We start from the raw sequence: 22,158 nt of genomic DNA, 5'->3' as shown, positions 1-22,158 counted from the left end.
AAAGGAGTAATTAATGCAGTAATACCACGATTTTGTTTCCAGAAATGTTGAGTTTTTCGAATACAGCTATATATCTATTCAGTATGAATGTCTAGCTTATTCCTCATAAGTATCTTATTCAATTAGAAACCATGTTGTCTTAATCAAGTTTGGCCATTGAAAATATAAAAATCTATAAAGGTAAAGAGCAAAAGAGATTAAGGAAAATAAAAATTATTTGAGCAAATTAGACTGACTCATCTTTCCTCCCTTAAAATGTATTACTTTGACATCCCCTTAGCCAACAGACCCTTAACTTACCGTGTTAATATTAGTGAAAGGTAAAAAAATATCATTAAAAAAACCCCAAAATTTTAATTTTCAAATAATTAAAAATTTACAGAACACCTCTCCTCTGCACTCACCCCTACCGACTCCGCGTTCAGTGTTAGAAATTCGTAGCTATTAATCTTGTTTCTATAGTTTGAGATCTTGAGCAACTTGAAGAAGAATCAAAGGATTTCTACAAATAGAAAACTTGATGTGAGAAATTCAAATATCAAATTCTTAATCTACTTATCAGAAAAGCATTATTTTTTATCAAGAAACCATATTCATTATAAACTTGACAAAAACTACATGTTAATAAAAAGGGCCAAGACAATGAACCAAGGTAGAGAGAAGAGATCATGGTGATTAAGCATAAAACAATATAAAGAAAAACAGAATCACGACCGAAAATGAAAGAAATTAAAAAAAAAACAGTACAAAAATTCCCAATCGAAAATGAAAGAACATTTTCACAAGCCTGTGAGATCAAGAAACACAAGATTTCCTAGGATAGAGGGAATCACAAGATTTCAAAGGATAGAGGAAAACACAAGAAAGCAAAAATCTGGGAAGACAATATGGATGAAAGGGCTTCTCGCGATCCCAAACGCTCCTGATAAACCCCTCGACAATAGCATCACGACGCGGTCCCAAACGTTCCTTGCGTGGTTTATGAGCCTGTTCTTAGTTTCCACCTCCACCTCCACATACTTTAGTCATAAGGTGTGGTTTTTATAATCCACCTCCAATGCTTTCTCCCAAAACGGAACGCACATGTTTGAAGTGTGGTTTCTTCCACTGCCCAAACACTGATGTTCCATCAAACACGCTAGAATATGTCCTTAAACTCTTTCCCCTTCTGGAGATGGTACTTGTCGAGCTTGATGGAGTCGACGATTTTATGCTAGGGAGAGCAGATCTCAACCTCTTTATGCTCACGAACCTCGCAGAGAATCTGCTCGATGGTGATTTGAATTGGAGCGTGGGTTTTGTCTGTAAACCCCAACGAGATTGGGAAGAAGAGTCTTTTCCAGATTTGTAACGAAAACAATACTGTTACGGTGCAAGGGGTGTCTATGTAATGGATTGTAAGAAGTAGGGGAGGTTGGTGTAGGAATCTAACAAAGAGAAGATTGAGTGTAGTAAGTCTCATATTATTTTGGGCTCACAAAACTTTTCGCAAATATTAGTCTCTAAAGAAATTTTAGTGTTTTTGATTTTATACTTTTCCTCTGTTTGCACTTTTATTCAAAAGAAAAAATCTCATTGGAAAGTCGAGATGGGAGAAATCGATTTCCTGGTGCCTAAAAAATTACTAGTAAATTTTGGGAAACAATCTTTCAAATTTCAAGTGTGGTATTTGGAGAATTAAAAGTAGAAAAAACAGTATTGCTGTTAAAAAATAAAAAATAAAAAGCCTAGGCAAACCGGCCGTATTTATAATTTAACCTCGATATTCTGGGCCGTGTGTCTATATGTCAACCCCTCTCTTTAAAATAAAAGTATGTGTTACATATTACTTTTTGTTTTTTCTCTTTTTTCTTTTCAATCAAAACTCAAAATCAAAACAGAAGGTATCACGAATGATGAAACTATCGTCTCTTGCTTTTGGTCTTGGAGATCCTTGATTTGCTTGCTTCATGAGGCGGTTTCCAGATTATATCCTCAAGATTGCTACAAAAGTTCTTGTAAAACTGCAACATTATGGTGTGTATCTTTTGTCAAAAATTAGGTGTAAGCAATAGCCAGGACAAAACTGAGGTTTCAAAAACTTACCTTGAGGTATTCACCAGTATCTCCAGCTGCTTTCTGAATGTCTACCATATAAAATGTAGGAGCCACTTCAAAAATCTTCGAGCAGGAAAAACAAGAATTATTCATTTAGCCAAAATGTTAAGGGGCTGTTGAAATTCTAGTAGAGGGGTAGAAACTTACTTCCAGGATGACAGAGAAATAGGATGTTTTATTTGCTGAAATACCCTCTACCCTCATCTGAAAATTCATATAAATATCACTTCAGATGACGACCAACTTTGGTAGGTTTCATCTTCATGTAAATAATGACATCAGATGCTAAAGATTTGAAAATTGTGTGAGAATGTAAATGGACAAAATGATGATGCAAAAGACTCCAGACTCCAGAGTAACCAAAGCAGAGGAATCAATCAGCTATTCATTATCAACTAGGCTACCAACCTTGTAGTTGCGAATATGCGTCTTAAATCCCATTGATTGTGCCACAACTTCCATACTTGATAAAACCACTTTTGCTGGCTTTTGAGAGATAAAGCGGGTTTGGTACTTCACAGAGTCCTGCAACGATATTAGACAGACAGATCAGATATCTTACCCCAGAATATGGAAAATATGTAAGAGTTTCAGACCCTTAAATGACAGAAAATAGGAGGTGCGATGATATATTTTACATCACAGGACCCCTGTAATATGGAAAAGATTACATCTATAGTTCTGTAAAGTTCCTTCTGGATAGTACATGGGTTGTTCATGTTATTTGACCATTTAGAGATGTGATTACTAAGCCTCATGGCAAACACAACGTAACAATTAAATACCTGCCCACGATCAAAGATTGTTGCAAGATTTAAGCCTTGAGACAAAATTATCAAGTCAAATGCATTAAGCATTAGAGGACCCATGTCCTCCTTATCACATTGTTGATCAGCCCTTGGTTCCTTCAGCAACAAAATAATCAGTAAGTCAGCAAAACACAAGATAATTACAGTTCGAATGCAATGGGAAAGAACAAGCCAGCCTCTTTAATTGAAGAGAAGAAGCACCAAATGTAAAAAATGGCAGAACAGTGCTATTTGCAATTTGCAATTTGCATCACATTAAGCATCCTTAACAGAAAATCCCACTTTTAATCCTGGATGCTTTCTTCAGTACACTAGAGGTTCAATGATGCCATACCAATAATGGAATGGTTTTCCAGGAATAAGATAATTCAAAATAACTTTTACTAGTATTCTTATTGTTTACGGTTCTTAGGCATGCCTCTTTATTAAACAGAATCGTGGAGAGGTAGACACAGTCAGACAGTACTCATTATATATGATTCTGATGTAGAACAGGAACAAAAAGTGCTTCTCCTGGCAAGTTGCTCTCCTGATAAACAAACCTAGAGTGTTCTTCTCACTCATGTTTCAAATACCCTCCAAATAAAGGAAATATCAAGCTCATACAATCATAAAAAATGTTACAAATGTAATATAACCAAAACTCTAATTAGATAATTCTATTCTAAGCTAGAATGAATAATCCAAAAAAAGAATACAGCCCATAAAAAACAGTGTTGTCCAATCTAAGTCAGATTCATTCTAAAAATATGAAATTGAATAGGTAGACTGGAAAATGAAGTTAGATTAGCTTAAATGGAAAAATAAATAAATAAATAAAATAAATTTCAGACACAGCATACCTCAGCATCGTCAAAAGCAGCATTTACATCATCAAGATTTACATCTTCATACTCAAGAAGACTGACAGGAACATAACTCCTCTGAAACCATTCATCATTTCTTATCTGCTCAATTGTTATACGCTGAAAATGTACATGCACAATAACAAACAACAAGGGAAAGAGACTTATCAGAAAGAATCAGGATTGAGAAGCAAGATTTAAATCCATTAGTAAACTGGTATGTGTACATTACACAAACAAAATTACAAAAACAAGGTCCAATAGAGAAATCCCTGAACTTCAAATATGAATAAAGCATGTTCATCCATACATGCGGTGTCAGTACTAGAAATATTGATCATGAACTATAGGATGAAACACAACTTTAATTCAAGTTTTGAAGGATGAAATAGAGGGAAAAAAATGTGTCGCACACTAGGATAGGTGCAATCCCAATCGTGAACATTTTTTAATAAATAACTCAAGTATTAAGGATCATTCATTGAGTTTAACCTTAAGTTTCATTAAGATTAGTTTTTCCACATCAATAAAAGTGCTATATTATTATATTCAATTTATCTATTAATCTTGGTAGAGATTTAAAATTGTTCACGAGCTCTTCATAAAACCTTAAGCATTTAAGTTGGTATTTGCCACTCCCACTCTTCGTAATTAAATTAAATTTCAGCACAAAGTAAAGTGGGCTATGCATGTCCAACCTAAATGGCTCCTTCTGAAGGGGATATGTTATGGGTACTAAACTGTCCAACCATTTCTGTATGAAATACAAACTTTTACGGTAGGTCATCCATTTTACATATTAAAATTAGTCTAAATAAAGAAGTTAGCGGTGTGTATCAACAACTGCCAGCAAAAGAAACTCAAAATACTTTGTTTTGATATCCAAATGGAGAAAAATAACAGATCATAACATGCCACGACTGAATATTAAGTTCTTTCAGTACAAACAATTTTTTTCTACCAACTCCATTCACTTTTAAAGGGAAAATATCATACAGTTCACAATCATGCTTGAGAACTATATAGCATCACACTCTTAGTTTTTTTAGATGCCTTTGCATCACAACAAATAACGTGTCATCAAAGACTCAACTCATTTTCTACTTCTGCGGCTATAGAAGATTAATTTGAAATTGGCAGTGAAAGGCTGTGTTTCACAACTCTTGTTGTGCAATGCAAATACTTACAGTTTCAGGATTTGGGTCCAAAATTCTATGTATCAACATTTTTGCTCCCACTGGAAACCAAGAAGGGCATGAAAACTCTGCTCTCTCAATCTGAAAGAAAGAAAAAAACATCAGCATCAACGACAACCTAAATTCTATTTTGATGAAAACATTTTAGACTGGCAACCATTAGATAATGCAATATTTCTTGAGCCTTTGAACACAGAATTGAAGAGTGTTAATCAGAAGAACTCGTAGCTTGTCAGAATCACAGCCAGCACCTATTAAGAGATGCAAGAGACTAACGGTGAAAAATCTCATTTCCAATTCTCACTCAGAATTCAGGGTCAATTTGCTGCTTTTGTTACTCTTTCACCACATAAAGCTAATAGATAAATTGACCCCATAATAGCAAGTTGTTTACTACTTATTAGTTATTATCATGTTAAATGGCTCATAAATAATAATTGATGTATTTCAACATATGCAAGATAAATATTTTGATTTGCATTACAATATATTCTACAGTAAACTATATGTTTGACATGTTTAAATTCATGCCTTACTATATAAGGTGGTTAGATCAAGCTCATCAAAAGGAAGATATCCAGCCAGTAGGACAAAGAGGATAACCCCACAGGACCAAACATCTGCCACAGCACCGTTGTAACCCTTATGACTGAGTACCTAAGCTCATCAAAAGTAAAATGCAGAATGCAGATGTCAGTATAAGAATAGTTAGTATTTTACATTTGACATAAACGGAATTACCGAAATTTTAACTAAACAACAAGCCAGGCTTGTAATTTACCTCAGGAGCCACATAGTTCGGAGTCCCACAAGTTGTCCGAAGGATACTCACCCCCTATCAGAATATTCAAAAGTTTGAAGCAGTTTGGTATTATTATATCTTACATGAGTCGAAGTCATATATAAAAGCTAATTTGGTGACAAGCTCACCTGCTCAGGAAATGCACTCAAACCAAAATCGGAAATCTTTATATTTCCTAGTGAATTGAGTAAAAGATTTTCAGGCTGCACAAGGCAAAAAGAAAATTAGAAGAAATCACAATAAGGACAACAGCCAACTTCTCAGATCTCACTCAATGCAAACCTTTAAATCTCTGTGATAAACTCCCTTACTGTGGCAATAATCTACACCGTCAATAAGCTGTTGGAAATATCTTCTAGAATCAGCTTCACTAAGGCGGCCATGGTGTATCTGCACAATCATATTATTCACCATCAAACATTTCCAATATCTTGCATGGTGATTAATAAAAGTCACAGCAAAAGCTACAAAAAAAGGTTCCATCTTGAGCCACTCACAATTTTATCAAACAATTCACCACCCGTGATGAACTCCAATATAATATAAATCTTAGTACGGCTTGCAAGAACCTGAAGAAAAAAGCGTTTTACAATAGAAAGAAGTGCTTGTGAGTGGCAATAGCTAACAAGAGAAACATTAATAATGACTTATCAGAGCAAATATTGAGTCGGCATGGCTCTTCTTTTAAAACCTTTTTCATTTAATCAAGGAAGATTCTCAAAAATCAAAATATGATTTCCAGAACTGTCCCTCACTCCAAAAGTCCAAAGAATCAAAATAAAAAAGAAACTCTCTAATTCTGGTTTTGCTTGTACTTCCCGAAAACACTTCTAAACTCCTACTTAACATAACAGCGCATTCCATACTTGACTGGAAATCACGTTTCGAAATTGGATGACAACTTAGAAAAGAAGCCAAACAGGCCCTCAATTACGAAAATGGAAAGCAATTATCACATGCCTCGTGCAGGCGAACAACATAAGGGTGCCTAACTAGCTTCATGATCGAAATCTCCCTCTTGATCTGCATAATAGAAAAAGTTAATTAGAAACGCACCATTCGCGAAACTTGTTACAGTGAAAGAAAATTGAGTTTATTAGGAAAGTTAATTAAGAGTGCTTGCTACCTGGTCGACCATCTTGTGCTTGATGATGGTGCTTCTATCGAGCACCTTCATGGCCACGCTCTCGCCAGTTTCTGTGTTCTGAGCGAATTTCACCTTGGCAAAGGTTCCCTCCCCAATCGTTCTCCCAATCTCGTACTTCCCCACTTTCCTCACCACCATCGTTTCTCTTTTCCTCTCACAGCACCAATCTCAGTTTCTGCATTGCACACACTCTTCCAACCCCAAAAGCATGTCACGATTCAAAACATCACACACAAGCGATGCACTTTTTCCGGGTTTTAATTTTAATTGATTAGTTTATAATGAAGTTCCTTCTAGGCAGGGAAATAGAAAAAGGAAAACGGAAGAGAACAACAACAACATCATCATTCTTTGAAATTAACAGAAAAGAAACAAAAAGAAAGTTTGACAGCAAGGAAGGGAGGGAGGTTGATTGGTTGGTCAGAAAAGGCCAGAAAGAATAAAAAGGGAAGTGGATTGGGTAATTAAGTGAGTGAGTGAGTAAAGAAAGAAAGAAAGGGAAAAAGGTTTGGTGGAGTTGTGTGTGGTGCGGTGAGGGAAAATGAATGAATTGACGAATGTAGGTTGATGAGGGAACAGTTTCCGCTGACACGGATGTAGGTGATTGGCCCCCCACCTCGTTTGTTAGCAGCATTAAACCTAGTTTTTCGGCTTCGTTCCCACAATTTTATTCTTTCTTGCAAGTGGCGTCACACGCACTCAAGTAGGAATTGCAACTTGGAGTGAGTTGTTTTGGAGGTCAACCAAGTCCTAAATTTGAGAAAATCATGTACTACTGCTGCATAAATTCAATCATCTTAATTATATTTGGCAAAGAATTCAATTACTAACATTTGAGAGTTACTGCTCCTACTTATTATTCATTATCTTGAATTCTATCCCTCTTCAAATAAATATATTCCAAAATCAAAATATAAGAGGAGTAAGACTTAAATGTTTTTTTATTCTTTAAATTTGGATAATTATTTTTTTTACTCTCTTAATTTTTTGAAAAATTATTTTTTTGTCCATCTTTGTTTATTGTGTTCATGCTTTCACAATTTGTGACAAATTTTAACGGTCAATTTTTTTTTTTAAAATGAGTTTCTAGTAATTTTAATTTGTCAAAATATTTTACTTGTATTGTTCAATAGCTGTTTTTGACATACTCTAGCAATTTTAAAGAAAAATGAAAAACATGGATATAGAATTATAATAATTTTTTTACTTTTTTTTATAGTTTTAAACTGTCATAAATTATTTTTAAAAAAATAAATTAAAAAACATTTCTTAAGATGAAAAAACAACACAAATTATGATATTATTGGTGGAAAGAAAGATAATGACTAAGGCTATGTTTGGAACTAAGAAACTTATAAGCTCCTTTGACTAGCTTATAAGTTTGTTTGATACACAAATTTATTTTAATAATGTATTTTTTATAAGTTATTTCAAGTAACTTACTTTAATAAGCTATTTATAGTTACTCGAAATAGTTTATGAAAAATAAGTTTTTAACTTTTTTTTTCAATTTTATCCTTATTTATTTTAATTGAAATTTCATTTTACTCTTTTATTTAGTTTAAAAATTATCTTATCTTTTTTTGTTCATTATTTGGAAAAACTCTTTTATCTAATTTTATGTTTTTATAGGCATACAATACAAACTACAATCAACTCCAACTTCTTTTTATAATCTTAACTTTTCTAACACTGCATGCTCCTTAATGTTAGAAATTCTTTAAACAATATCAACTGTACAATTATTTATTGAATTATTATATGTTTTTTCTTAAAATTTTATGATCTAATTTATTTTCTTGCATAATTTTTATTTTATCAATTCAATTCATAAAAGTGAAAATTCTCCTTTGTAAATATCCAATTTTATTAGGAAATAATTTGAAAAAAAATCTTTAAAGATGAAAAAAATAAAAAATCAGATTATTTTTTTTACAATGATACACTGAGATTTAAACTTAGAACTCCATGTATACTACTTTAAATCTTCACCACTAGGTCGACTCTAGTGGTTAAATAAAAAAAATCTTATTAGTTTTTTTATGTCAAACTATTTACTTTGATCTTATAGTTAACATATTTGTTACCGAACCAAAGTTGATAAAAAATATATATACTCACTCCATTGTATAGCAACAAAACCTCTAAAAAAAAAGTAAATCATACCAATTATCTAAAACATGTGATTTGTATCATGTTTTATAATAATAGATATGAGATATACATACATTCAAGTTTTTCATGTACAAATAAAAAAATGTTTAAGAAAAGTCATCTATAAATTTTTTTTAAGCATAACATTTTACGTGAGTTAATTTATGAATTAGTCTTATCATATAATTTCAATTAAATCAAATAATTTATAAGTTGTTAGTTTTTTAGCTCCTAATTCATACTTCCTGTGTTCATGTTTATAAGACCTATGTTTGAAATGATTTTTTTTAATAAGACTTAATTTATAATGTTTCTTATATTAATTTTTTAAAATTATAAATAATCATCATTAATAAAAAGAGATGATATATTGACAAATAATTAGAAAAAAATATTAATAACAAAGATGATTTTGTAAGAGCTTATAAATTTAAGAAAAATTATAACTATCAACAAAAATAATTTGTTTTAAATTTTAATGAATTAAGTAACTCGATTTTATAAAAAGAAGAAAAATAATAACTTATAAACTTTCAAATAACTTATGAAATGTAATTAAGGTAGCTTTTCCTTATATATAAGAATAGAGAAATAATAAATTATAATCTTTCAATTAACTTTTCAATGATAATTAATAATTTTTGTTAATATATTTAAGTGTGTTAATATCAAAGATAATTAGTCATTCTTCTTTTTGAATGTGGCACAACAAATTCGTTCCCAATATTAATTTGGTTTCCAATTTGTGTTGACTAGTGAGTGAGAGGGTAGCAATTGAGTGATCAGTCATGGCGAAAGCCGTAGTCGGAGAAGAAACGCGACTCAAATTGGCGGAGGATCGTCTCAGCCAATCCGCAGTTCCATCCGAGGCACTCACTCATTCCATTGTCATCTCTCTCTCTCAAATAACTGATTAACTAACACTCCCAATTCCATTCCACTTGCAGGTGGGTCTTTTAATCGGAAAGTTCAGCTCCGCTTTGGGCCGGGCCTTCCTCTTCGATCTCATTCCCACCCCACACAACGACTCCGGCGAGCCCGCCTGCTCCCTCACCGAGCCCGACAAGAAGAAGGGCCCCAAATCTAAATCCAAATCCGAGCTCGCTGATTCCTCTTCCCTTTTCATCGACAAGGACTGGGTCGCCGAACATGTCCGCCAGGTTTCTAGAATGCTCGTCGGCGGCATCAAGGTCGTTGGCCTATACGTTTGGGTTAGCGACGCCGCGTTCAAGAATTCAACCATAATGCTTTGCCAGGTGTGTCAACAATTGCTTACTACTCACTTCCTCATATTCAACTTCGTGATTAACTATGTTTGTGTTGTGTTGTGTTGCAGACCGTGAAGGGTGTTGCTGACGCAGCGCCGGGTTTGGACGGTAACTGGGATGAGAGACTGCTTCTTCACATTTCTTATAGCCCGAGGAGGTAACCCTATTAATTTTTTGATTTTGGCTTATGTTCACACAAAACTAACTAAGTATAGCTGTGTAAAATTAGCCATTGAAATAGTTGTGTAAAATGTAAAATGACATAAAAACAATAAAATAATGATTTATTTAAAAAGGGTAATTAGGAAATTTGATAAATATATTAATGATAAAAATGGAAAAAAAATATAAAAGACTAAAAGCCTAGCATTTTAAAGAAAACACTATTTCAAGTAGCATCAAAAAATGCTAAAAGTTACTAAAAAAATGTTTGTTTACCGCTGAAATGCCTTGGGAACATGGCTTTTGTGTTTTTTTATGGACTAAATAATGCATGCATTTGGCAGTGTAAATCCAATCATAAATCGAATGCATTGAAATTAACTCTATTTTTATGTAATGTGATACTCATGATATTGCTATTAGTGTAGGTGGAATTGTAGAAACTGCTCACTGTCTTCGAATATTACATCAAGTAGTTTGCGGCCTTGTGATTTTAAGATGGGGAAGGTCTTAACTTCCCTTCAAACGTTCAAGTGCATGCACAACTTTAACCTGAGGTAACATTCTCCCTAATTTGTCATATTAGTTGATGAATGAAAGACTGAAGCTGTTGGTAATTTTCGTTTTGGATACGGTGTTATGTCTTGCAAGGTTGCCCATATTACGCGACAGTGCCTCAAAGTTCCAGACGTTGAGTGATGTTCTTCGTCATGCAATATCTATTCATGCCAAAGAGCTTGCAGGTGCAAAGGCCTTGATTGATGGTAAATTGGTAATTGCTCTACTCCCTGCTTTTTATTTTTGGCTTTTTACTTCCTAGTTTCTAGTTGCTGTTTTATCTTTTAGTAAACTTTAGTCAGAAGGAAGAAGCAATTTGGTTCCCCCAATTATAGAAAAATTCAGTTTTTTTAAGTAGCTGAATTGTTAATTCCCTGGTTGTACTGTGTTTACTTCCGACGATATTGTTTTCATTGTGATACAGTGGTTTTCTGCCCAGAATATTACATTGCCCAAGATAGTTTTGTCATCAGAGTTTGCTTGAATTGGACATTGAATTAGTGTAACATTTTGGACATTGGTCTCTTAAAAATTCCTTGATGAATACTGAAACTTGGAATTTCTGTCTATTAGAGAATACCTTGTAGCCTATTGATTACCCTAGTTTTCAAGTGCAGGCAACTGGATATGATCTATAAAACATATTTAATATGAATTTCATGTTGCTTACTGCTTAAGTGTGTAGTTCTATGCTGTTTGGTAATTGTGTAGAGATGTACAAAAGTGTCATATTATCTAAAAATGGTCACATTACCAAATTTATGCCCACTTAACATGCTATCTAGAGCATACATTTGTGTTAAGCTGCACCTTAAAGTTGTAGTACTTTACACAGGCTTGTGCTTTAGGTAAGAGCATCTAATTTCCCCTGATATAGTATAATATTAAGAGTCACTCCTTTTATCCATGGTTTGGGTTTATTTCTACCTAAACTATTTTTTTATTACAATTTGTAAGATATTCCTTCGTGTAATCATTATTTTGTAAGAAAATTTATTTCTTTATAAATTTAGGTTGTTGAGAGTGAGTCATATTCATCAGATGGTGTGCATGAAGTTGAATTGCTTCTTTCATTTCTGAACGATAGTTCTATTGAAGGTATGTTTGCCTACAGCCTTATTTTGTATAAATATTCTGGTTATTATTGCTATTATTAATTTTCCTTTTGTTTTAAAACTTCATTTTCCAACACCAACAGATTTTTTTTTTTTTTTGAAAAGCATGCAGCCAAGGAGATGTTGTTGGTATTCTTTCATTTAGTGGCTTGATATGTTCGTTTGCATATCTAAATTCAAAAGAGCCAATTTCCCAAGCCATCACTGATATAAAGGTGAGTAATAACTATCTATATTTATGCTATTCATGATTTTACAATGAAACTTTCGTCCTTTTATTCAAGGGCTGTCTTAAGAGTTAAGAGTGACATTTGTTTGGAAATATCTGTTCTGAAATATGATTATTTGATGATGCCCCTACTTATGAGTTTATTATAGAACCAAATGATAACTTCACTGACAATCCCCTCTTCCTGATTTTGTCTTATATTGTTGTGGATCACAATTCTGTGTGTAGGGAGATATAATTACGAGTCTGCAAAGTAGATTGGATATAATCTGTGATGAGGTAGATGCTGACTCTGGTAACAATCATGATGTTGGAAGCCAAGTAAGCGATGAATTATCAGCTGAAACGCCTGTTCCCCAACTAGTGTTGCACTTATTGAGGTTGGTAACTTGTAATAATGGTATATTACTCATTGATATACTTCACTTTCGCTTATGCTTGTTCTTAATGTAAGGCCATCGAAATGAAACTAGGTTATTGCATTTTATATACATATTACCTGAATTCTTACTCATTGGAATTCTCTCTTTAAGTTTGTGCAATGAAGCTGTGGGATCTATCACCTACCGTTGGGTTGTTTCAAACAACTGCAGCTAAAGTGGTGATCCCATGCATGAAGCTTCCGCCTTTGGGGAGGGTAGATATATGCAGCTTTAGTTCCTGCAGTTCACAGGGAGATCTGATTAACAATTTAGGCAGGTTGTTATTTTACAATGATTTCCTTGGTTTTTGTCATTTTTGTAACCCTGATGTCAAGGTTCAGTTGATTTCATTGCTAGTTTGTAATGTTACAGTATGCGGCCTATTGTTTTCTTTTCTTTTTTGGTTACAAAGAGGTCCACGGCCTAGTGTGGAGAGAGAGAGAGGGTAGATTGAGCAATGGCAAAGTGGTCTAGCTGGGATTTGAACCTGGGACCAAGCACTCTCCCAAGGGACTTAATGCCACATTGCCACTCAAATGGATCATCGATTAGCATTTCCTGTAAAATGATTGTTAAAGGTTACATAGATATACCTCATATACATACATGCATAGAGAGTGAATCCATCTCCTAATGTGTGTATAATCTGAAACTGGCATTCTAGAGTTATGCCTCCATAAAAATCTAAAAGTGACAATCATGTCAAATTGTCAATACATAAATTATATAAGTTATATTGATACATTTTGTTATTTTGGCTTCCCATGCTTTGGTTTGTTTGATTAATTAAATCTATCATTTGTTTTTTGACAGAAAAGGATGCAGTCTTCCATTTCCTAGAAGAGTCTTTGCACCATGGTTAGCAGTGGTGTATGTGTGTGATTATTTGCAGCCTTTTGAAACTGTTGAGGTTTGTTCCATAGGGAAATAGTAGATATTGTTTCTTGCCGTGGCTAAATTTATTTCCATGCCTGATTTGGTTTGAAGACCAACTGCTACTGTGTTGGGTCATTTTGCATTACCTGTATTGTTGCTGAAAATAGGTTCTTTGTTGAAGAGTTTTGAACTGATACTTCCACATATACATAAAGGGACATTCTCGTCCTGACGAGATCAATAGTTTATTGATTTTGGAATGTCCAAAATAATATTATCCAGAGCCTTTGAACAACTACCTAATCAATTCTGGAATTACCTGGTGATTTGCAAACAAAGCATGCATGCATTTAAGTATGCACATTAATAGAGGGGCATGAATTACATAACATGATTTTTATTCTCAAATGTCAACTTAATTGCAGAAGCGGCTCCCCGGCCTCTGTTAAAAGCAAAGTAATATGATGATGATGTTGTTGGACACTCGTGAAAACCAAAAGCAATGAGGAATAGGGCAGCACACTTATGATAGTGTCATTGTTTACCATGGCCAATTTATCTATATTAACAGTTGTTTTCATGTTCTAGAACCGCTTTCTTGTTGTAGCCTCTACTAGCTTGTCACTGTTACAATGAACTTGTACTTTTATTTTTATTTCTTAGTACTTACTATTTTTAAAAAGGTTAAATTACTCATTTGGTCTCTATAATTTCATGATTCTTATTTTTTTAGTTTTTATAGTTTGAAAGTGGTTTTTTTAGTCCTATAGTTTATATTTAAATTCTTTTTTAATTCTTGTAGTTTTGAAAATGATCTTTTTAGTCCCTATAGTTTCATGATTCTTATTTATTTTCAAATTATTGAGACTAGAATTAAAATGTAAATTATAGGGACTAAAAAGAACACTTTTAAACTACAGGGACTAAAAGAGAATTAAAATGTGAACTATAGGGACTAAAAAGGTAAGAATTATGAAACTATAAGGACCAAATAAGTAATTTAACCTTTTAAAAAAACTATTATTCCTCTGACTTGTGATTTTAATTTCTTAGGTTTTAAAAGATCATTGCATGGAGTTATTGTCCATGAAAGCTCCAACTGATGTCTCTAAAATTTTGGAGCCAGAGAAAGAAGAGTTATCTTTCAAAACTAAATCTTTCTGGGATGTGGCAGTGCCCTCCTATTCAGAAATTCACCTCATGGAAGACAAGAGCAAACGTGATGGCGGAAGCGAGAGTTCAAGTAGTAAAACTGTGAAGCCAGGTCACATTAATGTTGTCGCTGCCGGTCTCATTCTTCTATTGTCTGTGTTAGTTGGTTTTCTGCTATTCGCCCTCAAGGGTTGAGGGTTTTGTACTGGGAATTTCTCACCTCCAGGGACACACATTCGCTTAGTTTACAACATTTTATACTTCAAAATGATACAAGGGCAGATATGAAAAAGAAAAAAAAAAAAAAGAACAGCAATATCATTAGCCTTTGATGCTCTTCATCTGGAATCAACTAAAAGATATAGTATCCGTTTCAAAGGTTTTTTTAGAAGAATCCGTTTTAAAGTTAGAAAAAAACAAATTTTACACTTTCTAATAATGTTAAATTAATTTGGTTATACATTTTAATTAATATTAAATGTTTTTAGTTTTTTAAAATATGGCAATTTTTGTTTTTAGTCTTACAATATATAGAGACCTTGAATTTTATTATACATATTAAAAACAAACTTTTATGTGTAGAGGGATTAAAATTGAATTTTTATTTATTTAGAGAGACTAAAATTGAACTTTTATACATTTAGAGGGTATAAAAATATTGCAATTTACCTTTCTTTTTTCAAAGAAGAGGAAATCAATCAGTTACAACTTGCCTCCAACATTCAAAATATCTACAAGGGAAAGTGAAGAAAAGTTTATTTTGAGATTAGAAAAAGACTTCAGATTCTTTTTGCCATGGAGGAAAGATAGTTGCACTGGTTTAGAGTTTCGATTGAGAATGAGTTAACTGAGTTAGAGGATATACATGGATTAAGGTATGAAGTAAGAGCTTATTGCGAAGAATTACTATAGCTAGTAGCCAATCAAGCCAACTCTAAATGATAGAAAAATTATTAGTGACATACCTAGTGATTGAAGGTCCAAAATTGCAATGAGAGATGCCGCCATGTGGTTGAATGCTCCTGATGGTAAGTTCTCTATAAAGCTTTCTTGGGATGATATTTGAATTTGATCTACCAATCCTCTTGTAAATTGGTATGAAACAGTATAGTACAAGTCTATTCCCTGACATTTTTTTTAGCCATTAGGAGAAGATTATCTACTCTGGATTGTTTATACAATCATGACAACATTCAGACAATAAGGTGTGCGTTGTATGATGAAGTAGAGGAGAACTAGACACCGTCATGATTAGATATGACAAACCATCTATCTTTCTATTACCATCGTTTATTTAATTATTTTTTTATTTTTTTTCTCCTGCAGATGTTTATAGAGAATTTATTTAATACCTATATCACAAGTCAATAACTGTGAATAAAACATAACATAACGTCCACAGCTCACACATAAAATTGATGTCCATTTAATCAATGCTAAAACCAAGTAATCGTTGTTGGTATCCATCTTTTCATCCTAAAATTTTTGTATCGACTTGTGATTTTAGCATCGAGAAAACCTATAAATGTAATTAGGAATCATAAAAATGAAGAAAATTCCACCAAGACAGCAAGGAACTATCAGTTTGCCTGCCCATTCTCTGGATGTTTCTGGTCAGCAACGTCACTAGGAAGGTCAAGGCCGGCCATATGGAATTTTGCCAGTATAGTTGGTAGAGGACTCATCTGAACCAATCACACTGCAAAAATAATAAATGATATTCATAGGTGAATTTTCTGTAGATATGTAAGTGTAAGTTTTTTTGCAAATAAAATGCTCACCCTCTGTCAATGATAACCATTGAACGTAGCTCACAGTTAGCAAAGCTGTATAAACAAAGAAACCAAAATGAACTAATTAGTACTTTTGAAAGTTGGATACCAGTAAGGCTTGCAAAGAACTATTTGCTAAAAAGTTATATATCCTCTTAAAATTGGTTGTTTATACAAATTTTAGTATAAACTGTTTTTCACCTTCAATTTTAAGGGGAACACCAAATAAATCCTAAAGGTTAAAACATTTAGGTTAGGTTGAATAGGAATATACCTCAAGTGAATTCCTCTTCTCTTCCACTTTTTATTTTTGATGTAATTTTTTTAGAAGGAAAGTGAGATTATTACCAAATAAACTCCATAATTCAGAGAATTAAACTTCAAAAATAAATGCAGAATAAAAAACGCAAATGTGGAGGACCTGAAATATAGTAGAAGAAATCATGATCTTTTTCTTTTTATGTGGAATTTTTTAATTTTAATGTAGTGTCAACAAAGAAAAAGTTTTACACTAATATCAACCAATAATGAGTTGTCATCTCATTTAATGAATTTGACATCTCATACATTGTCTAACCAATTTTAAACTTTTGAAAACCGCGATTGCATCAAAATTGAACCCCTATAGTTCCTATTTTAAAGGATCCAAATTGGTCCTTCAGTGATCATCAGACAATTGAAAAAAAAAAAACATTATTGTTTGTTCTTTCTTCCATGTATCTCAAAAAACCTGAATGGTGTTGTTTATATAAAAGACATGGCAATACTTCCAGATGAATACTTACTGTGTGCAGATTTCATTCTTCACGTTTGGATGACAATCATTTCCAAAAGCACTTAAGGAATGAAACAGAAAACCACTGTGGGTAACGACAGCTATCTCCTTTTCTTTCCGTGTCCACAACCTGGATCAATAAGGAAAGGTTATGAACCCATATCTTCCTTGTGATGTAAATCTCAATATATAAACCTCTTAAAATCTAAAGCCATAAATCATTACGAAATAATGCATGAATGTGCTTCAGATGCCATGCAACAAAAGCACACTAGGAAAACAAAACTCAAATTGGGCAACCACATGCATTGTCTGAATGAATGTCTTGACATTATCATGGTAAAGTGCAAAATGGCCAAAATGTCAACATAATTCAGCCAATAAAAAAAATAGCTTAAACCTCAATTCTTGATAATATGAACATTTAAATTCAGTATAAACAAGCTTCTTTGTCTCTGCCTCTCCCTACTTTTCTTCAATAAGATTCTTATTGTTGAATTATTCTTGAAAATCAATACTCTGTTGATATAAAACACAAATTATTTAATCACACTCACCATTCCAAAAATTTCAGTCCCCTGGCAGCAACTTCTTCATTCTTCTCTCTAATGTCAGGTTTCCACAAAATGTCGTCATCGTTTTCTATCTAAACACAATTTACACACGCATGAATCCCATTGAATCAAACTTGATGTATGGTAACGCTAGCCCATACATGAGCTAGTCAAAAGAGATCACTTACCAATGAAAAATCAATAGCTGGAAACATATGTCGGTAGTCAGTGATGTTTCTTCTCTTATCACAAGGATACACCCCCTGAATTACCCGCAATAAAAAATTTACCAAAAATGTCAAGCGGCATAAAAAACAGCAAGAAAGGGGGTAAAAAAAATACTGTGTTCAAACATGAAACTTTCTTATCATAACCTAATGTAATCTAGTCATTGGCTAGTAGCTACAAGACCACACGCCATGTAAAAGCTGAAAACCAGCAACCTCTGCACCAATTATTCAGCGAGGAAAAAAATGAATAAATCAATTAGAAGGAGCCAACAGCCAACACACATCTCATGTCCTCATCCTATAATGAATCAACAAACTTCAGACTATTTAACAAGACTCGGAAGACTTAGTCAAAGACTAAACAAAGGGAATTTGAAGCAAATTGAATCGCAGAACAAGAATAAATGGGCCAAAATTGGGACTGGCAAGTATGACCATACAAAGGCTCCTCAAGAATATCATATGGTTTGTATTTGATTCAATAAAGAAAACAAACAGAAAATGGGCAACATGACCTGACATCCGTTCCCTGTATAAGCAGAAGCAAGCTTCCAAATGCAACGTAAACTGCCAGCATGTAATTTCAGTAGTAATTCGCGTATATTTCCTAACAGAATGCTAGAAAGAAAGCAAAGGAATGATTGCCATTACATCAATCACTCCTTTGACTGGTACTGTCAAACTCCAAACAGAAAAGTAATTAATTGATTCAATCGTCCAAACTTCAAAGCTATAAAACTTCATCACCATTGCATTGCATACCAAATGTTCTCGGCAAAGCTCTACTGCTATAAATGGTGGGACATTTAGACTGGAAATTGCAGGGCGACGACTATCTCCCACATTGTCATTCATTAGGGGAGGTACATTAATCCCATCAGTATATGCTTCCCCACCAAATACTCCAACTGCTGTTTGCATAGTCCTGAAATGCAATAATTAGTAATTTGAACATATCATAACCACCTATCCCTGAAACTAAACAAAGAATCTTGTTTGTTTAATAATACGTTATTTAGTGCAAATAACAGTTCAACTCCACAAAAATACATTTAAATAATTTCTATTGGAAAATAAAAGGACAAACTCCAAATCGAGATCAATATTTATCACAAATAACCCACATATTAAATATAAAACTAGAAAAACCTGCTCACAAATGTTTCCAGTATTTCTGGCTTTTTCAGAATAAAAAAGAAATTAGAAACCATTTATTGAAAAGCAGCCCTCATATTTGAAACTAAAATAATATTTGAAAGGCATTAAAATAATGAGATGTTAGACATCTAACAAACTGATAGATATACACATATATATACATAAAATAGATTAACGGACACTATATAATTCGAAAGGTAATGTGGACATGGGACATTCTCTGAATACATTTATGCTTTGTAGGATTTTGGTCGAGTCATAAAATATGTTTGGGTAGAAACTTGACAGTTGCATCATCCTTGGACAATCAATAAAACATTGTAGTTTCAAAAAAGCATAAGCATCTGCATCTTCTAGTTTTATATATATGGTTATCCGAGTCTAAATCTTAGTAACTTGAAGTAACTAGAGATATAGACTAATTTTTAAAGGAGTTCTCATGCACGCTCACATCATCATGTCTTTTCTACTCACATCATCTATAAGTATTTCTATCAACCTATGCGGTAATATTTCAAATTTCAATAAATCTGTAAGGCCTTGGTCAGAAACAATCTTAACAGAAAACAGTAAAAGGAGTAACAAATCTTGACAAAATGATACTAGTAAAAGTCTTAGGGAGAATTCTAAATTAGTAGATTACAATGAAGTTATACCTTAACAAGGGGGAAACAATAACTAGTTCAATTTTTTTGGAAAGACCACTGGCCTTAACATGCTCTCTCAGATTATCAACCTGTCATAGAGCCACAAATATTCCACCATGAAGTTAAAAAAAAATATATTGCTGAGGAAGAAAGAGGGAAAAAACTAACTAGAATGTGATGATAACTAACACATGTTTCTCTGATGAGAAACAAATTATAACAATGCTAAAGCATATAAGTCAACACCAATATCAATCTCTACAGAAAATCTGAAACTTTCTTCTTCTTTGTAAACACCTCAAGATTCCGCATAACCCAATATCTGTCCTAATTAAATGACATAGATCATTTTGATTAGCAAATACCTGATTCCAGCCGAGAGGGGTCAGGTTTGCATCAAAAAGATCATAAGACTTGTATGCTTCAAAGTTCTTCTCACCTTCTACATTGTGAAATCCTTGGGCATGTCTTACCTGTATATAAGACAGGATAACCTTAATACAGATGAACGTAAATAAATTATATTCTCAGAGCCAGAACACAACACACCAGCAAGAAACCCGTGTTTATCTAATGATCTATTTCACGCTTAACATAGTCCTTCCTTCCTTATAAGACCCTATCAACTAATTCACGCCTCTTAAGAAAAATTGTTAATTTAGTTAATTACATTAAATATGCCAATTATTTATACTATCATTTCAAAATTACCATTTTCTTATCTCTCTATCTACTTAATTGTTTCTGATTAATGTAAGAGGAGAGAATAATTAAGTAAGGATACCTAGGAAAAAAATATAATTTATGCATCTAGAAATTAAAAAAGGGTCTTATAATAAGAGACAAATAAATTTCTAAAAAAAGTCCTATAATTAGTTACAGGGAGTATATAGTTAATGAAATTTGGTTTACATGAACTAAATTTCAAACACTTCCTACTTTTCTTGTTCTTGAACGTCACAATATATTTTAAAATTTTATCTTATAATTACAATCAGAAAGAAAACAGTAGGTAATATTAGTCACCGTAACATATCTCCACTTAAACTTTGGGATTTCATTTCACACGCAATGAAAATAAATTTATTACATGAGAAAAATATAACTTTCACGCGGTAAGGAGACTAACAAAAATCTGCTTGAAGTATAAAGTTGCCACAAACCAGGTGAAGAGTCTTGCAACGGTGCAATGGGTGAGGACTTTGACCTGCAGCAGTATCCATGTCTGCGTGACATTAAAGAAAAACCAATGAGAAAATGTAACTAATTAAGTTATCAGTTATCAGTTATCACTGAACCGGTCCTGTCTTTTGGTGCTGCGGAAAATCAAGAAAGACTAATTACAGAAACAAATAATATCAGTTTATCAGCTTAAAAGGAAAGAATTGCAAAGCTTCCAATCCTGAACAAGACAAGAATAGCTTCATAAACAGACAAGTTTGCTTATAAGTATTTGTACCTAAAAAGATTGCATAAAGTCACAGAAAGGTTCTACATTCTCAAAGATTATGCTCCAAGCTTCATGGAACATACCATAATCTCTCCCAAAGACAAGTACAAAATTTAATTTATTATTATTGGTCATAAAAAAAAAAAAAAGAGAAACACAAATAAAATTTGAAGAATATTTGAATGTTCGTCGATCGTTACTCAAGAACGTAGAAACTGATACGTTAATTCTAAGTAATCAGAAACGAAAAGCTGTTCAGTAAATTGAATACTCGAAAATTCAGAAGTGAAAGGCATGAAAAAATAGAATAGCGGAAAGAGAGGAGTACCCGCGCGAGAAGAGAAGCAAACAGAGCGAGGAGAACGTGGAGATGCGCAACGATGTTCTGAATCGGAAATGAGAGCGGGGACAAAAGTGGAATTTAATAAAAAGGGTCACGAGTAATAAGCATGGCGTTGGCGTAATAAGAGAAAGAAATAAATAAATATATTGTGGCAGTGAGAAGAGTTGCGACGAGCTTAAAGAAAAACGATTTTAATAATTATTCTAACGCTCCCTACGACGCTACCTATGGGCTATGCGGTGCCGGATGACATCACTCCTCACACACATTTTTTAGTTTTTACCTTTTGTTTCCCACCTTTTCAGCAAAGACAAAGAATGAAAAACATGATTAGACCAACAATTATCTTAATTAATGGCCGGCTTTTAATTGTAATATTAATTTATAATTTTTGAAC

At 33.1% G+C, this 22,158-nt stretch overlaps 2 protein-coding genes and 1 pseudogene across 3 annotated transcripts; 1 reads left to right on the top strand and 2 right to left on the bottom strand.

The window, feature by feature from the left end:
- Positions 1 to 1,704: 1,704 nt before the first annotated feature.
- LOC114415216 (CBL-interacting serine/threonine-protein kinase 8-like) lies at positions 1,705 to 7,518 on the bottom strand. The gene is made up of 14 exons (XM_028379808.1): positions 6,876 to 7,518; positions 6,710 to 6,772; positions 6,247 to 6,318; positions 6,032 to 6,139; positions 5,878 to 5,952; positions 5,729 to 5,782; positions 5,479 to 5,604; positions 4,939 to 5,028; positions 3,749 to 3,871; positions 2,883 to 3,002; positions 2,506 to 2,622; positions 2,245 to 2,301; positions 2,086 to 2,160; positions 1,705 to 2,003 (listed from the first exon to the last, which is right to left on the bottom strand). The coding sequence occupies exons 1-14, from the start codon at positions 7,032 to 7,034 to the stop codon at positions 1,902 to 1,904; spliced, it is 1,341 nt and encodes a 446-aa protein (XP_028235609.1). The 5' UTR covers positions 7,035 to 7,518; the 3' UTR covers positions 1,705 to 1,901.
- Positions 7,519 to 9,772: 2,254 nt separating this feature from the next.
- Positions 9,773 to 15,220, top strand: LOC114415214 (protein odr-4 homolog). Of its 2 annotated transcripts, none has more exons than XM_028379806.1 (10): positions 9,773 to 9,919; positions 9,998 to 10,306; positions 10,387 to 10,475; positions 10,909 to 11,037; positions 11,132 to 11,252; positions 12,052 to 12,136; positions 12,259 to 12,368; positions 12,611 to 12,762; positions 13,618 to 13,714; positions 14,734 to 15,220. In XM_028379806.1, exons 1-10 carry the CDS (start codon positions 9,839 to 9,841, stop codon positions 15,025 to 15,027), a joined length of 1,467 nt encoding a protein of 488 aa, XP_028235607.1. In that variant the 5' UTR covers positions 9,773 to 9,838; the 3' UTR covers positions 15,028 to 15,220. The 2 variants fall into 2 exon arrangements, with proteins under 2 accessions (XP_028235607.1, XP_028235608.1); XM_028379807.1 differs by lacking the exon at positions 14,734 to 15,220 and adding an exon at positions 14,106 to 14,342.
- A 980-nt stretch (positions 15,221 to 16,200) lies between these two features.
- LOC114415217 lies at positions 16,201 to 21,905 on the bottom strand (annotated as a pseudogene).
- Between the last annotated feature and the right edge of the window lie 253 nt (positions 21,906 to 22,158).

Source organism: Glycine soja, chromosome 6 (genome assembly GCF_004193775.1).
Source record: "Glycine soja cultivar W05 chromosome 6, ASM419377v2, whole genome shotgun sequence".
Classification (NCBI taxonomy): Eukaryota; Viridiplantae; Streptophyta; class Magnoliopsida; order Fabales; family Fabaceae; genus Glycine; species Glycine soja.
Note: the sequence above shows the minus strand (reverse complement) of the source record. Positions and strands in the feature narration are given on the sequence as shown.

What these genes read in the sequence shown, in the direction of transcription:
- LOC114415214 (XM_028379806.1), top strand. Translation starts at nt 9,839, where the DNA reads ATGGCGAAAGCCGTAGTCGGAGAAGAAACGCGACTCAAATTGGCGGAG. An exon ending in CAACCATAATGCTTTGCCAG is followed by an intron (nt 10,307 to 10,386) that starts GTGTGTCAACAA and finishes GTTGTGTTGCAG; the next exon opens with ACCGTGAAGGGTGTTGCTGA. An exon ending in GAACGATAGTTCTATTGAAG is followed by an intron (nt 12,137 to 12,258) that starts GTATGTTTGCCT and finishes TTTTTTGAAAAG; the next exon opens with CATGCAGCCAAGGAGATGTT.
- LOC114415216 (XM_028379808.1), bottom strand. Translation starts at nt 7,034, where the DNA reads ATGGTGGTGAGGAAAGTGGGGAAGTACGAGATTGGGAGAACGATTGGG. An exon ending in CGAACTATGTGGCTCCTGAG is followed by an intron (nt 5,605 to 5,728) that starts GTAAATTACAAG and finishes TGATGAGCTTAG; the next exon opens with GTACTCAGTCATAAGGGTTA. An exon ending in CAATCTTTGATCGTGGGCAG is followed by an intron (nt 2,623 to 2,882) that starts GTATTTAATTGT and finishes ATATCGTTGCAG; the next exon opens with GACTCTGTGAAGTACCAAAC.